The 15,977-nt window shown below is 31.4% G+C and overlaps 8 protein-coding genes across 8 annotated transcripts; 5 read left to right on the top strand and 3 right to left on the bottom strand.

Annotated features, from left to right (window-relative positions):
* Window positions 1-359: 359 nt before the first annotated feature.
* Window positions 360-2,575, top strand: TVAGG3_0792060 (structural constituent of cell wall; the record flags this gene model as incomplete). The annotated part of the gene is made up of 1 exon (XM_001302597.2): window positions 360-2,207. One exon carries the CDS (start codon window positions 360-362, stop codon window positions 2,205-2,207), a length of 1,848 nt encoding a protein of 615 aa, XP_001302598.1.
* Window positions 2,576-2,952: 377 nt separating this feature from the next.
* TVAGG3_0792050 (SNARE fusion complex family) lies at window positions 2,953-3,174 on the bottom strand (the record flags this gene model as incomplete). Its single annotated transcript, XM_001302596.1, has 1 exon — window positions 2,953-3,174. One exon carries the CDS (start codon window positions 3,172-3,174, stop codon window positions 2,953-2,955), a length of 222 nt encoding a protein of 73 aa, XP_001302597.1.
* A 153-nt stretch (window positions 3,175-3,327) lies between these two features.
* TVAGG3_0792040 (uncharacterized protein) lies at window positions 3,328-3,738 on the bottom strand (the record flags this gene model as incomplete). Its single annotated transcript, XM_001302595.1, has 1 exon — window positions 3,328-3,738. The coding sequence occupies one exon, from the start codon at window positions 3,736-3,738 to the stop codon at window positions 3,328-3,330; it is 411 nt and encodes a 136-aa protein (XP_001302596.1).
* A 182-nt stretch (window positions 3,739-3,920) lies between these two features.
* On the top strand, window positions 3,921-4,953 carry TVAGG3_0792030 (uncharacterized protein; the record flags this gene model as incomplete). The annotated part of the gene is made up of 1 exon (XM_001302594.2): window positions 4,509-4,943. The coding sequence occupies one exon, from the start codon at window positions 4,509-4,511 to the stop codon at window positions 4,941-4,943; it is 435 nt and encodes a 144-aa protein (XP_001302595.1).
* A 565-nt stretch (window positions 4,954-5,518) lies between these two features.
* On the bottom strand, window positions 5,519-8,209 carry TVAGG3_0792020 (antigen BSP-related family; the record flags this gene model as incomplete). The annotated part of the gene is made up of 1 exon (XM_001302593.1): window positions 5,519-8,209. The coding sequence occupies one exon, from the start codon at window positions 8,207-8,209 to the stop codon at window positions 5,519-5,521; it is 2,691 nt and encodes an 896-aa protein (XP_001302594.1).
* Window positions 8,210-9,019: 810 nt separating this feature from the next.
* TVAGG3_0792010 (antigen BSP-related family) lies at window positions 9,020-11,800 on the top strand (the record flags this gene model as incomplete). The annotated part of the gene is made up of 1 exon (XM_001302592.1): window positions 9,020-11,800. The coding sequence occupies one exon, from the start codon at window positions 9,020-9,022 to the stop codon at window positions 11,798-11,800; it is 2,781 nt and encodes a 926-aa protein (XP_001302593.1).
* Window positions 11,801-11,860: 60 nt separating this feature from the next.
* Window positions 11,861-12,355, top strand: TVAGG3_0792000 (uncharacterized protein; the record flags this gene model as incomplete). The annotated part of the gene is made up of 1 exon (XM_001302591.1): window positions 11,861-12,355. One exon carries the CDS (start codon window positions 11,861-11,863, stop codon window positions 12,353-12,355), a length of 495 nt encoding a protein of 164 aa, XP_001302592.1.
* A 1,957-nt stretch (window positions 12,356-14,312) lies between these two features.
* Window positions 14,313-15,344, top strand: TVAGG3_0791990 (lipase; the record flags this gene model as incomplete). Its single annotated transcript, XM_001302590.1, has 1 exon — window positions 14,313-15,344. One exon carries the CDS (start codon window positions 14,313-14,315, stop codon window positions 15,342-15,344), a length of 1,032 nt encoding a protein of 343 aa, XP_001302591.1.
* Window positions 15,345-15,977: the final 633 nt, after the last annotated feature.

The following is a 15,977-nucleotide window of genomic DNA, read 5'->3' as shown; positions in this document are numbered from 1 at the left end:
TATTACCCGTTTTTTATCAAAATTTGAGATAAATTCAAAGATTTACACGGGTATATTTGAAAATTCTAGCCTTTTTTTAATGTATTTTGATTAAATAATTGATACTTTTTATACTATGTGTTCAAAATGGTATTGAATATAGTGATGATGGAACTGTTCTCATTCGTGCCCCTGATGATTTTAGCGGAGATATTGTTATTCCTAAAGAAGTTATTACAATCGGGACAACATCAGACTCTGTTGGCGGTCCATTCTTCAAATGCAAAAATAACATAAGATCTTTATCTTTTTTTCCATCAGCCAAAGTCCAAAATATATGCAGTTTCTGTTTCTTTCAATCCTCTCTAGAAACTGTAGATATGCAATATTGCACATTACTGACATATTTGAATAATTCTGTCTTTAGACTTTGTCAAAAATTGCAAACGATAACTCTTCCTCCTAACCTGAAAGAAATTGGGAGTGGAAGTTTAGGATGGTGTGGTTTGAGGTCGATTACTATCCCGAATTCTGTAGTCAAGATACATCATTGGAGTTCACAAGATGGAGGTGCATTCACTGGATCTCTTTATTCTGTTACAATTAATCCTGAATCTAATCTAGAAATAATTGGAACTGAATCTTTTGTCAGTTCAAAAATAAAGTCCATTTTCATTCCGAAAAAAGTTACTGAATTATATGGTTCATGCTTCCACAATGTTTTTTTAGATGAAATAATAATAGATGCTGAAAATCAAAAATTTAAATCAGATAAATTATCAATTTATGGGGGAGTGAATAATGATACCTTAGTTTATGTTTCTTCTAAATTTACAGGAAATTATGTAGTCGAAAATTTTGTTAGTAAAATTGGTGCATCTTGCTTTGCTGATTGTAAATTATCCAGTATTACTTTTCACGAAAATGTTTCTTCAATTGGAGGATACTGTTTCGCAGACTCAAGTCTTGTTGAAATTGTTCTTCCTAAAAAAGTTGTTACTGTTGGAAATTATGTATTTCGAGGCTGCCAACAGTTACGAAGTGTTACTTTATCTAATGCAACAACAACAATTTATTCGGGTGCTTTTTATAATTGCATTTCTCTTACAAGAATTGTGTTTCCTTCAACACTTGCATCTATTGGAGAATCTGTTTTTTATGGTTGTAAAAATCTTGTTATTGATTCTAGTCAGAATTCAAACTTTAATTATGACAATCAAATGCTTCTATCAAATAAAAAAACAACCATCATTGAATTTTTTGGTAATGATGTGAACTTAGAAATAACAGCGCCTCCAGAAACCACAACAATTGGAGCAAGAACATTTATGAATAAGAAACTTAAAACGATTAAATTTCAAGGAAATTCATTAAGATATATTGGTGAATATTGTTTTTCTCAATCAACAATTCAAAGTATTACTTTTCCTGACAGTTTGAATAATTTAGGAAAAGGCTGTTTTGAAAATTGCTTATTCTTGACTTCAATATCTTTTGCAAACTCTTGTCCGTTAACAGTAATTTCGGAAATTTGTTTTAATGGCTGTAAAAACTTGCAAATTATCACCTTATCTGGATCAATAACTACAATAAAAGCTTACGCTTTTTGTAACTGCTATAGCATAAGTGATATTGGAATTAGAGGAACTCAAGTGTCAAATATCGAAATCTTTTGCTTTATGAATTCAGGAATTACAAAATTCTCTTCTTCAAACAAAATTACCTTTGGATATGGTGCATTCAGTAATAGTAATATTGCAGAAGTGAATATCCTTGCAGATTCGATTTCAGAAGAATGTTTTAAGAACTGCACTATGTTGACATCACTAACATTAAATGAAGGAATAACGACAATTTATGAATCTGCTTTCAGAGATTGTGTTTCATTATCATCATTTACTATTCCAGCGAGCATTAGGCAGATTCGATCATATGCATTCATGGGCTGCACATCACTGAAAACAGTTACATTATCACTGAATAGTCAAATAAGCGAAATAAATGGCGGAATTTTTGCAGATTGTCCTTTATTGCAGTCCATCAAGTTGGATGCTAATGACAAGCAATATAGATTCGCCAATGGAGCATTAACATATTACAATGAGACTAAAATAATTACATTTATTCCGAGTAGTGACATTCAAACATTTGTTGTCCCTGCCGCAATGGAAAAAAATAGGTTCATATTCTTTCTATGCATGTATCAATTTAGTCAGAGTTATATTTAGTGGAAGTAATATTGATACAATTGATTACATGGCCTTTTATGGATGCACGAAACTTTCATATATCTTCCTTGGAACGAATACTCATGTCACTTCTATTGGAAGCAAAGCTTTCGAAGGCTGTCCTTTGCTTCATAGTTGCGGTGCAATCACTTGTCCACCTGCTACAATTCCTTTATTCGAAGAGCACAAAATAACAAAATTATCATTCAGAAAAGATTGTAATTACGTTTGTCAATCTGCAATTCATTCAAGATCTGGTTTCACCACCACAATAACTCTCATTACCCCATTTATCGTAATGTAAATAAAATGATTATCTATCCATTTGCTTAAAATACAGTTTTTATTTTAGATATCTTTATTCTTTGTATTTTTAAATTTAGAATTGTCAAATTATTTCCTTGATATTAACCAAATTCATGGGTTTTGTGTTAATTTGATGGAATAATAGAGTTTTTGCAATGATCTATTCAATAATCTATTGTTATTGGAAAAATTCAAATTTGGATGATCTTTTGATTTTAAGATTTAGGATCTTCCTAAAAGAATATATTAATTAACAACTATATTATCTGAACATCTGTTATTTTTGCAATTTTAACAAAGATTAAAAATATCTGAGAAAATTCTATGTTCTTTGAAATCCGATTAATATTGATATCCTTTAAATAGTTATGAAATAGTCATTAATAATGAAATTAATCAAATATAAATAAATTTTAATAATATATGAACAAATTAAAACTTATAATTGATGATGCTTAGCTACTTTAAGGGATCTATTGCTAGCCTCTACCTCACGTAGTGTATTAGCAACTTGATCTTCAATATTCCTAATTTTCTTCGATTGTTGCTGTAGAATAAGTTCGAGAAGAGCGGTCATGCCTTGGATACTCTTCATGCCATTCAAAATCTCTACGGAAGCCATTTCTAGTTTGGAAATTTCTTCGTTTACGCCTTTTGACATTTTGGCTGAAAAAGCGTTTGTATCTATTTCTTGTGGATGTGCTACTAAGTATTCTATCCTCTCATCATCGACTTCGACGTTGCTAATCTTGAGATAGCGTTTTAAGTCGGATTTGTACTTTTCGTCAACGAAATTCTTAGCTGTTATGTAATTTCACAAGCAATCGCATATAGCATTGATTGCTGCTTCGAAGAATGCGAGTTCGATAATATCTTGTGCTGATTTTACAGGTTTTGAATGGATTGTATTTGTTTTTGATCTCCAATCTTTAATATCTTTAGTGATTTCTTCCATCATTACGCTTGCAAGATTCAAATGTTTAGAAACTAGATTTTTTGAGCGATATATATCAGCGTTATTTGTATATGTATGTTCTTTTTCGACAAGAACTTGAATTTCGCCGAGCTTTTTATTGACAGCAGCAATTTTTCTATTGATTGAGGCGTATTGATTGTAAATACCTGATAACTTTGTGTCATTGTTGTAATTTGGGGGCGTTAATTGTGGGAGTTCTTTGTTTCCTAATGATGCCTTCTTTCTGAGTGTTGAAAGCCTGTCTTTCATGATTTTGAATAATTTTCACCGATACAATTGAATACTTTACATAAATTTAGCGATAAAATTTTCACTCCGATAATTGTAGACAAAATTGTACATTTACATGGTAAGTTTATTAATGATCCTAATTACCATAGTTTTGTAATGATACCAAATTGTGAACTCCTTTTCAATTTTTTTTTCTCCAATATCATTCCACATCTCTAGCTTTCAATAAAGCTGGAGTTCCGAATGATATATGGGAAGAATATTATGGACAACCAGCAGAAAACTACACAAATGCAAATAATACAAAGCCAACTATTTCTTCAGATTTCTTTTTACTTTTATCAAATTTTAAAGATTTTTCAGATAATGTCATTAATTGTCAGATTAGCTCGATTAGATTACTACATTCGATATGCACATACACTAATATTAATCAAAATTCAGGAAGTGGTGGCTGCATCTCTTTTATTGGTAGAAGTTCCATTGTCCAAGACCGATTTTGCTCATTTAAATGTTACACGCCAGGCTCTGGAAAGTATTCATACACAGATGTTCAAACAGAAGGAAACAAAAGTTTCGTAAATTTAGGTTCTCTCTATCAATGTGGTCATGATAACACTGGATATTCCAGTATATATCATTTTTATGGAAATAAAACTCTTATTTCTACAAACAACACTAAAACAAGAAGTAAAAACAATGCTGGCTATAATTTTCGATATAATTCAGTTTATGTTAACTTTTGTTGTTTCGTTTCTAATGATAATCATGAAAATGATCCCTGTTGTATGTATCATCTGAATGCGCCTGATTCATTTGTCAAAAGATCTTTATTCAAAAACAACACATGTAAAACTGGCTCATTTTGGGGTCTTCTTTCATCAGATGGCTCATCAAAAGTTACTGTTTCAGAATGTATTTTCTTAGAAAACAAAGCAGATCATACTTTAGCATCAACTTATGGTGGTACTTTAACAGCTATAAATTGCACGGGAGATTTATCTGTAAGTAGTGAAAATGGTATTGTTAAAACAAATGAAATGACAACAAGTTCTTTTAATTTGACACTTTCATTACTTTCATTAGGAAAATGTGAAGCAGAATTTCCATTTTCATTTGACTTTATTTTATTTGGAAGTAAAAAGAAGAAAAAACTTGTTATTGATGATCTTCTTTCATTTAATTTTTCTCTTGAATGTTTATTTAATTTAACTAGCACATAAACATATTCTGTATACATCAACTACGATATGTTCTTGAGGTTGAATAGTTTTTATGCATCATATTTGAACTTGAATCGATTCATATTTTAATTTATCTCTTGAATGTTTATTTAATTTAGCAATACTAGTTACTAGTGTCAAAAAATACATTCTTTATACGTATGCCCCAAAAAATACTCACTTGGGTCGAGTTTTCAAAAAAAGTTGTATTACTCAATTTCGTCGGAAGGAAAAAATACTTTAAATTATCCACACAAAAATATACAAACATTTATCCTAATGAAATATCAGCTATTTTTGAAATTTTCTTATTGCTATCTTCGAATTTCGGTAATTTTCTGACAATGTCATTAATTGAAGAAGTGTTACTACATTAGTTATGTAAATACACTAATATTTGCTGAACAGATGGAGATTGTAACTTTATCTTAAATATATATTTAATTTCGAGAATTGCATATCATAAGGCAGATACCATCTCATTAAATTTTATGGAATGCATTCTTTTACAGATGAAATAAGATTATGTAAAAAAAATAAAAATTTGAATAAAACATCGGTATTTTATATTATAATTATAAGTTTCTTGTCATGTAAAGAGCAGAAAATACTAGAGCAAGTGTAATAACTGTGATATAAATAAATAAGAAAGCATAAAGAGGAGAAACACCAACATATTCGAAAATAGCTTTTGCCTGTTTCTGGTTGATGTAAGGGAAGTTTCCTCCAAAGAGTGGATCACTGACATCTTCATATGAAACATCAGATTTATATGTATCATTGATATAATCTGAGCAGTTTCCTTCATAAATACCATCCAATCTATCATATCTTCTCGGGTCAACACGAGAGTCATGTGTATCTTTGCATATCTCGTGTAAGAGTTGTGGATAATTGTAGTATGATCCATATGCAAATTTGTTAGTTACGAAAACAGACAAATCCATTCTTATTGGGAAATACAAGTTAAGCATTGGAACTCCTTCAAGACAGACACTTTTAACATATGGATTATATGTTACATTGTCTTGTAAATCATAGACAACTTCAGGAATAACTAATGTATTTACACCTGAGAAAAGAGTGAATCCGCCTTCATTTCTTTCTCTTTTAACTGTTCTGAAACGGAAAGCGTTTGGCATAACTTCTCTGACTTTGTTTGATACAGTGAACTTATAATATGTATCACCAAATGTGAACAAAAGGTTTCCTGTTGCTTTATAAATGAAACAGTTTTTGTCAACATCAAATAATGGATGACCACCTGATTCAAATGAAAATGAAACATTCTTGCAGTTATCGAAAGCTGTTTGTTCGATAGATCTCACACTATTTGGAATTTGGATGTTTTTAACACCACTTCCTGAGAATGCTTCATTTCCAATTCGAACTAAATTGGAGTTCAATGTGACTGATGTCAATTTCTTGCAGAGAGAAAATGCCTGCTGTTCAATAGAAATGACATTTGCAGGACAAGTGAATGATGTTATTGATGACATGAAGAATGCGTTCTTCGAAATAATAACTAATTTGTCACCAAATGTATATGTGGTGTTTCCTAAACAAAGATAGAAAGTAAACTCATTCAAGTTTTCAATCTTTGAGCAATCAACAGAAATTAATTTGTGGCATCCAACGAAACAACCTTTTCCAATTTTTTCAAATGAATTCGACATCAAATTAACAAGTGAATAACAGAAAGCGAATGATACATCACCTGCTGATGTAATAGTTGATGGAATGATTATGTTTTTGAGTGAATGGCAACAGAAGAAACATCCATCAGGAATTTCAGAAATCGAACCTTGGAATGTGATGTTTTCCATATTAAAAAGATTTCCAAATGCATAATCAAATTGAACAACTGATGAAGAAACAGATATTGTTTTGATTGTTAGATTAAATGTCAAAGCAAATGGACCAATGATTCCTACAGATGAAGGAACAGTGTATTCAACTAAATCTTGTTTAGTAACAATACATAATAATTCTTTCTTCGTTGATGAATACAAAGAACCATCTTCATACAAGAAATTACTGTTTCCTGCGATATCAAATAAATTCAAAGTACAATTAGCAAACATTGATGCATCAAACTGTGAAACGGAACTTGTTAATTTGATCTTTGATAATCTTGTTTCATTCAAAAATACACAAAATCTTGTTGCTGAATATTTTTCTAATGGTCTGAAATCTTTCTTGAATTCGATTTCCATGTATTGTGTTGGATCAAACGTAATCGCTGTGTATCTATCATCAATAACATATACATCATCGTATTCGGCATAAACATCGTTGTTACTTGGAATAACTTTTTCGAATTCCCACATTTTTCTTATATGAATGTTTTTGTTGAAAATTATCTCTTGAACACCGGATTTGTAGAATGCTAATGGTTCTAATATAATAACATTCATTAAATTGATTGTTGTTAATGCTGTATTTGCAAATGCAAGTCTTTGAATCGCAGTTAATTCATTGTTGAATGTAACTGTTTGTAAACTTGTGCAGTTTTCAAATGTATGTGGATAAATCGATGTAACACGACTTGTATCTGAGAATACAACTGTTGTAAGACTTGCACTGTTGCAGAATAATATCTTTCTGTTAGTATTGATTATTAATGTCGTAATTCCGGTTTTAATGAACGGTTGAGTATCGGATTTCGAGGGTTCAAAGTTGGTTCCGATCTTCTTGATGCCTAAACTCGTGCATCCGTAGAAGCAAAGTCTTCCTAGAACGAATGTTTCTGTTTCGAAATTATTGATCGTTTTCAGAGCTGTGCAGAACCTAAATGCGTGATCGCCAATGTTTAATGAACTGTGTACTGTTATGGACTCTAATGCATAGCAGTGTTCAAAGGCTGCAAACTCGATATTGTTGACAAAATCTAAATTTATAGTCTTTAATTTCTCGCAATGAGAGAATGCGAATCTGGAAACTGTGGTTATTTGCTGATTAAGTACTATTTCTTCAAGATTCAATGAAAATTGAAAGGCATGTTCAGCAATTTGTGCAATTGGTGAGTTAATAGTAATGGTTTTTACAAGCTGAAATGTTTTATAGCCACCAGTATATGGTATATTGGTAATATCACCTCCAATGGTCATTGCTACAATGGAGTTTTTGGAAATATAATCCGAAATATCGGTTTCACGTGTGAAATCGGCAGCTTCAGTGAGTTGAATTGTTGTTCCTGATGAGGTGTATCCATCTAATTGGATATTTCTTTTTAAAAGCTGTGATATGAAGATAGTTTTTAGCATTCAGAAAAAAATTATTTTTTTGAAGTTATGTAGGAAAAATTGAGAGCGATTAATTATATCGTACCATATAGGTGGCTCGTTGTGATGAGCCAATAAGTAAATTTTTAAAAGCAATATTCGTATTTTTTCGAGATTGTGATCATATTGAAAATTTTGAGAGCACCCATTGAACAAATAATTGGTAAAAGGAACGAATAAACTAGTTACATAGGCTGTGTTCTAAATTTAAACTCCGATTATATTTTCTAAATGACGGTTAGTAGAAAATAAAATTCTAGCATTTTCATATATATTATTGTGTGAATAACAAAAATTTGTAAACTGTAAAAGATCTCTGACATTTTTGATTGCGCGAAAAAACTAATGGTTAAGTTAAATCTTATTAATATTCATAAGAAGAACCAAATTAGTCAACCATCAAACTATTCAATCAAATTCAATTCTACTAACTTTCAGAATTTTGATCTGTATGTTTTTGTAACTGTGACATATTAAATATGTAGGTCCTCCGTTACGTATGGATACAAGAAAAAAAAATAAGGTTTGTGGCTCTCAAAAAAATATTACGAATGCGTTTTTTCTGAGCCATCTTTTTTTGGTTCTATCAGTCAATTAATTATAAATTGGATGCTAATTCATTATACATACTTTGTTGTTCGGTGGTATGAGTTCAAAATTGTTTTGATTCTTATTAGGAATTGCAATTTATCTCTTTTATTTTCCTTTAACTTTATTCGTCTTACAAAAATTGTTTCAATCTAATTCAAAATTAAGGATTTAAATTCAATAGGGCTATTCAAACGACTAGGAATGTTCCGTAATCCCCTCTTTTTCTCATTACTCGCATCGAATCTTTATATTAGTTCAGCTACAGTAAGTGGAACAACTGTTACTATCACTGATTCAGCCGATTTTACGAATCAAAATACAATTTCACTTATTGTTGATAATAAAGCAACAACACTGAAGTTGTCTGGATCATTAACAGAAATGCCAAAATTTAAAGGATATACTCTCGTCAAAAATGTTGTTATTGAAGCAACTGGAATCACAGAAATCCCAGAAAAGTGCTTCTATCAGAACTCGCACATAGATACAGTGACTATGCACAGTGGCATCACCGCAATTCGTAATTACGCATTTACATACAGTTCAATTAGATCAATTAACCTCGAAAACATTGAAAGCATTGGCCATTATGCTTTCCAGAAGTGCCCGAACCTTAAGACTGTCAACCTTCAAAAAATCAGCTACATAGGCGTTGGTCCTTTCTACGAAAGTGGAATCGAAACTTTATCGATTTCAATTGGTGTCCACTTTATTATCCAGCGTGGTAGCTTCCAGAACTGCTTCTTCCTTAAGTCCGTTTCCTTCGCCAACACTGCTTCAAATACCGAAGCCCCAAGAAGTGTCCAGATCTTAGATTACGCTTTCATGAACTGCCATCAGCTTAAGACCATTACGACAAGCAACCTTCTTATTAACGCTTATGATTACACCTTTGCCAATACCGCTTTGGAAACATTTCCATTTGAATCACTAAGTACAGTTGGCAGCTACACGTTCCTTAATACAAAGCTCAAAGCTGTTGCTCCTACATCAGCGACAACCTCTTTTGTTGGTTCACGTATGACATTTAGATTTTGTTTTTATATCCAAACGGTAGACTTGTCAAACGTTGATGGCAACTACACAAACTCATATGGTATGTTCTACAGATGCAGTGGCCTTACAACAGTTAAGCTTCCAGCATCAATGACAATTTTACCAGATTCAATGTTCAAAGATTGCCCAGCATTAAAGAGCATTATTGCACCTGGTCTCACAGAGATATCAACTGATGGCTTAATGAGCTGTACTTCCTTGGAAACTATTGATATCGGATCATCCTCCATTACAAAGATCGGATATCGTGGTATTCATAACTGTCCAAAGCTTAATATCACAATCCAGAACGTACATCTCGATGAACGTGCAATTTATGCAAATGATGTAATTGAATCCATGTCAGTTTCATATTTGAGTTATTGGTCATGCATGAACATGACTAATCTCAAGTCCGTAAACATCAGATCCAACCAATATGAAATTCCTGTGGGATGTTTCATGTATTGCACCAAATTAGAAACAGTTAACATTCCAAATACAGCAACATACATTGGAGATCTTTGTTTCGCATTCACGAATCTCAAAAACACTCTTGATCTCAACAGAGTTTATAGATTGAGAGATTACGCGTTTTGGAGATCGAATTTGACAGGAATAAGAATAAATACTGACATGGGTCGTTTCGGAACACAGTGTTTCTATGAATGTCCAAATCTTGTTACAATTACATTCACTTCTCGTGTACAAAAAGCGATGATGAGTCCTTTCTTTGGTAACAACCAGAAATTTGAATTTGTTTCACAAAGTAGTTATGTTACATGGGATTCAACAAACAAGATATTGAGAAACAATAATGTAGTAATATATGTTGCTCCTGATGCAACAATTTCTGATGATTTCTTCCAGACAAATGATTTCGAAATTGGTTCATTATATTGGTACAAACAACTTTCAAATATTAACTGTATTACTTCTCATAATTATAATTTTGCTAATTCTTCTATAACATCTATTACTTTTACTGATGATCCATCAGTATCTAATTATATATTACAAGATATGAGTTACAGTACTGAATTAACAACTGTCCAACTCTCTCCTGGAATAACAGAAATTAGTTCTGGTTGTTTCAAAGGATGTTCTAAATTGAAAACAATTAATTTAGGTGATATCAAGAAAATAGGTGAAGGTGCATTCATCGGATGCACTTCTCTTGATAATATAGATATATCTAAAGTAACACATATCATGCCAGAAGCATTTAAAGATTGTGTTTCCCTTGAAAAAGTTAATTTCCCTGCTTCTTTAGTTGATGGAAGAAATTCAAACAATGAAATCGGAATGAATTTCTTCGCAAACACAGGATTCACTGAAATAACATTTGCAACAGCAATTCAACAAACATCATACTTCCAAGGAATGTTTGTCGGTTGCAAGAAACTAAATAAAGTAACTCTTGGACCAGGTGTTTCAAAAGTTCCTGATCATATGTTCGAAAACTCTTCTTTAGTCGAAGTTGAATATTCCAATTCTTTGACATCAATTGGTCATATGTCATTTGCAAGAACAAATTTGAAACAATTCACAATTGGTCCGAATTTGAATGACATAAATCCAACAGCTTTCTATGGATCATACAGCTTGAATATTGTTGTTTCATCTGGAAACAACAAATACGAGATCATCGATGGAAATCATCTCGTTGAGAAGTCAACTAAATCACTCGTTTGTTTATTTGGAAAGATTCCAAACACATTCAAACTGAGTGAAGAGATTTGTGTTCTAAAAGATGCATCACTTGCAAGTGCTCCTGAAATCGACTCTAACACAGGAAAAGTAATTGATTGGGGAATAACAACTTTGATTATTCCAGGAAACATAAGAGTTGAAGACAAGATGCAGCCTCTCAGATTAACTCCTTATTTGCACAACTTATGTTATGGAGGAATTGATCAGCCTCCTCTCTTGAATTCCATGGCATAGAGATACTTCGTGACATCGAATTACTCAAAGGACTTCTGGGTTCTTTCTGAAGAAGGTGACATGGACAATGAGAACTACATCGGTGTCATAAGAGAACCATGTTCGAACTTCACACCATACGAGAATTTCAACAGACGTGAGTTTGACAATCTCTATGACTGTCCTGTTGATGAAATGATTGAAGAGACACCAACAGAAACACCATTATCACAAACAGATCTCGAAACAAAGAAGAAGATGTCTGGATTGTTGATCGCTTTGATTGTTATCGCTGCTGTTGAAACAATTCTCGTTTGTCTTATTTCCTTCTACATGTACTTCGCTGGAAAGAATAAAGATTCATCTGACGAAGAAGAAGACGGAATTGAGTTGAAAGAAGAAACAGTTCTTAATTCGTTTGATGGAGATGAGACGAACTTCAATATTATGATTGATAATCCAATCTTCAACAAAGGATTCCAGAACGAAAGTGATCCATTTGGAAGCGACTTTGATGATAAAGATGATTCTAAAGGTGATCACTTCTTTGGAACTTTGAACTTCCAAGAAAACTAATGTTATAAAAATTTATTCTTTTATTCAGAATATTTTTTCAATTTTTTCAACAAAAAAGTTTAGTTGCATTTGTCAATTGTCAATGTGATTATTTTCAATTTCCTCTCCAAATTCTACAATCTTTTTGAGTTGGTGATTGGATCTATCTCAAAAGTAACAGATCCATTGTAAATATTTCAGTTTTATTCAAAACTTTCTTAGAGTTGCAAAATTTTTTTCTCCAAAATCTTTGATCAGCTCTAGCTTTCAATAAGGCTGGAGTTCCGAATGATATATGGGAAGAATACTTTGGAAAGCCAACAGAAAACTATACATATATCACAAATAACTCAAAACCAACTATTTCCAAAAATTTCTTTTTACTTTTATCAAATTTCAAAGATTTTTCAGACAATGTCATTAATTGTCAGATTGAATCGATTAAATTACTACATTCGATATGCACATACACGAATATTAATCAAAATTCAGGAGATGGTGGCTGCATCTACTTTCGTGGTAGAAGTTCCATTGTCCAAGACCGATTTTGCTCATTTAAATGCTCCACGCCAGGCTCTGGAAAGTATTCATACACAGATGTTCAAACAGAAGAAAACAAAAATTTCGTAAATTTAGGTTCTCTCTATCAATGCGGTCATGATAACACTGGAACTTCCAGTATATACCATCGATGTGGAAATAAAACTCTTATTTCTACAAACAACACTAAAGCAAGAAGCCAATTCAATGCTGGCTATAATTTTCATTCTAATTCAGTTTATGTTAACTTTTGTTGTTTTATTTCTAATGATAATCATGAAACTGATTACTGTTGTATGTATCATCATAAATCACCTGATTCATTTGTCAAAAGATCTTTATTCAAAAACAACACATGTAAAACAAGTCGTTTTTATTGGGGTCTTCTTTCATCAGATGATTCATCAAAAGTTACTGTTTCAGAATGTATTTTCTTAGAAAACATTGCAGATCATACTTTTTCAGCAAATTATTATTCTACTTTAATAGCTATAAATTGCACAGTAGATAGTTTATCTGTAAGTAGTGATAAGAATGGTATTGTTAATACAAATGAAATGACAACAAGTTCTTTTAATTTGACAATTTCATTACTTTCATTAGGAAAATGTGAAGCAGAATTTCCATTTTCATTTGACCTTAATTTATTCGGAAGTAAAAAGAAGAAAAAACTTGTTTTTGATGATCTTCTTTCATTTAATTTTTCTTTTGAATGTTTATTAAATATAACTAGTACATAAACATATACTGTATACACTAATTACGATGAATTCTTATTTAATAGCTTTTATAAGTCATTTTGAAGATAAATCTATTCAAATCTTAATTTTGAGTTGTTTAATATATAATTCTATAAATATGGTTAAAACATATGAATGTTAAAGCACTTTTTGCCCTTGGTGAACTAGAAGAATCAAAAAAAATCTGAATTGATTAGACGAAAAAAAAGGGGATGGCTGGTATATAGATGTTGGTGCATAAACTTGCATATTTGTTATGTTTTCTATATATATATATAATTTACATTAAATATTATAACATATTGTTGTTAAATATTTATTTTTATAACATATTGTTAAGGAATTTATACTGAAATACTTTCCTTTTTATAACGTAGTGCTGATGTTCTCCAGATGCAAATAATGGAGACAATGAAATTATGAATTGTGGTGTTGGAGTGTAATTATATGAAAACATGTTGTGTACAACTGTTTCTAAGTGCATTGTATCCATAATTTTAGTCAACGATTTAATTGGTGGATAATAAATTTTGGATAAATTTGGTTGTATTTGAAAAGTGACTAGTGGATTAAATTGAATGATTTACCGATGGAGTTTTGAATAAGATACAATACAATGATTCTGCATATTATATCCAGATGAATATTAAAAATAAATTTTTAAAAAAATCAATAAAAATTTATAATTTTTCATTACGATGTCAAGTGTTTTGCAAAAAGCCAAGAAAGCTTTTATCGAAAAGCATCACCAACTTAGGCGGAAGTTTTTTGATGCGATAATGGATAAAACAAAGATTGATGGTTCTGGAAAGTTTAGTTTTGGAAAATTCATGAAATTAGTCGGTGCAAAACTAAATCCTCAAGATGAAGGCAAGCCATACGACTTTACCATAGAACAACTCAAACAAGTTCTGATATGTGCTGATCTCTCAAACAGAACCTATGATCTGGAATTTTCATCTCCAGAAGAAGCTGGAAAAATCATTTACCAGAATACAATCGAAGAAACTTACAAGTTGCCAATGCATGTTACATACAATGAAACGACTCATACACTTTACATTGTTTTTAGAGGAACTTTAAGTTTTGCAGACATAATTACGGATTTAACGGCAACTCTGGCAACATTTGAGGATGGATTTGTGCATTCTGGTGTTCTAGAAACAGCCGAAAGTTCAATTGATGAATCTATTAAAATTATTGAAGAATCCTTAAAGACTGATAATGAACTTAAGGTTATTTTAACAGGACATTCACTCGGAGGTGCAACTTCTGGCTTAATTTTACACAGATTAAAAGAAAATTTTCCTGACATGAATATCAAAGCTATTCTATTTGCTCCACCGCCTTCCTTATCAAAGAACCTTTGGGAAGTTACTAGAAACGAAATAATTAGTTTCCATCTAAATGATGACCCAGTTCCGTTCTGTTCTTTACATAACGCCGCTGCAGCAGCTGCTGATTCACTTCCTCAATCTATCGGTAGTTATTTTGCCAAAATTGCGGAAAAAGATGAATTGATTCCTCCAGGAGAAGTCTACAAGATCCAAATGGTGATAAATAATCCAAAGGCAACAAAAACATATAAAACTGATACGGAGAAACATTATACACGGTTAGCTTCTGGATTAAACGAATCTCACCATTCAATGCAGTTGTATTTTGAGATGATTCGATCACTAATCGATATTTTGGAGAATCCTCCAGAAAAAGAAACAATAACAATGTGATGTAATATTATCTGAATATTTTTATGAATAACCATGTAATTTCTCGAATAAATTTGTATTTGTATCTTCTAGTTGTTCGTTTTTATAATGTACATCATATAATAAGTCCCTAATTTTATGGGTGTATGCAAATTTTACTAATCATTATTATTTCATTTGAACTACAATATGGATATTTTTGAAATCTAGTACATTGTTTGGACATTCTACTCTCGCCATATAACCTCAATAAAAGTTTGGTGATTACAACAATACGTACTCTTTTATGCGTATAAGACTTTCGGAGCATGAAATTCGCTTATAATATCCATTCTAATAGCTGTGTTCTTCTTTGCGTGATCGAATTAAATAGATTTTCCAATTTGATATTCTCGACGAAACAATCGGAATGCGAACGATTCAAAATTCTTAATGTTTTGCTATTATACACCAAAAATACGGAGAAATAATATTAATTGTTTTTCGATGAATTGAAAAAAAAATTGATATTTGGGGGTCTAAAAAATTCCAATAGGAATTTAATTTATTAAAAATATTTTGCTAAGTTTACCGTAAGAACAGATGCAAATTAACGCTGGGATAATTAGAAAGAGTATTATTAATTCTCGACTCAAATTTTGAGTTCATTAGATT

This window comes from Trichomonas vaginalis, chromosome VI (genome assembly GCF_026262505.1).
Source record: "Trichomonas vaginalis G3 chromosome VI, whole genome shotgun sequence".
In the NCBI taxonomy this organism is placed as follows: Eukaryota; Parabasalia; order Trichomonadida; family Trichomonadidae; genus Trichomonas; species Trichomonas vaginalis.
This window is presented reverse-complemented; position numbering and strand designations above follow the sequence as displayed.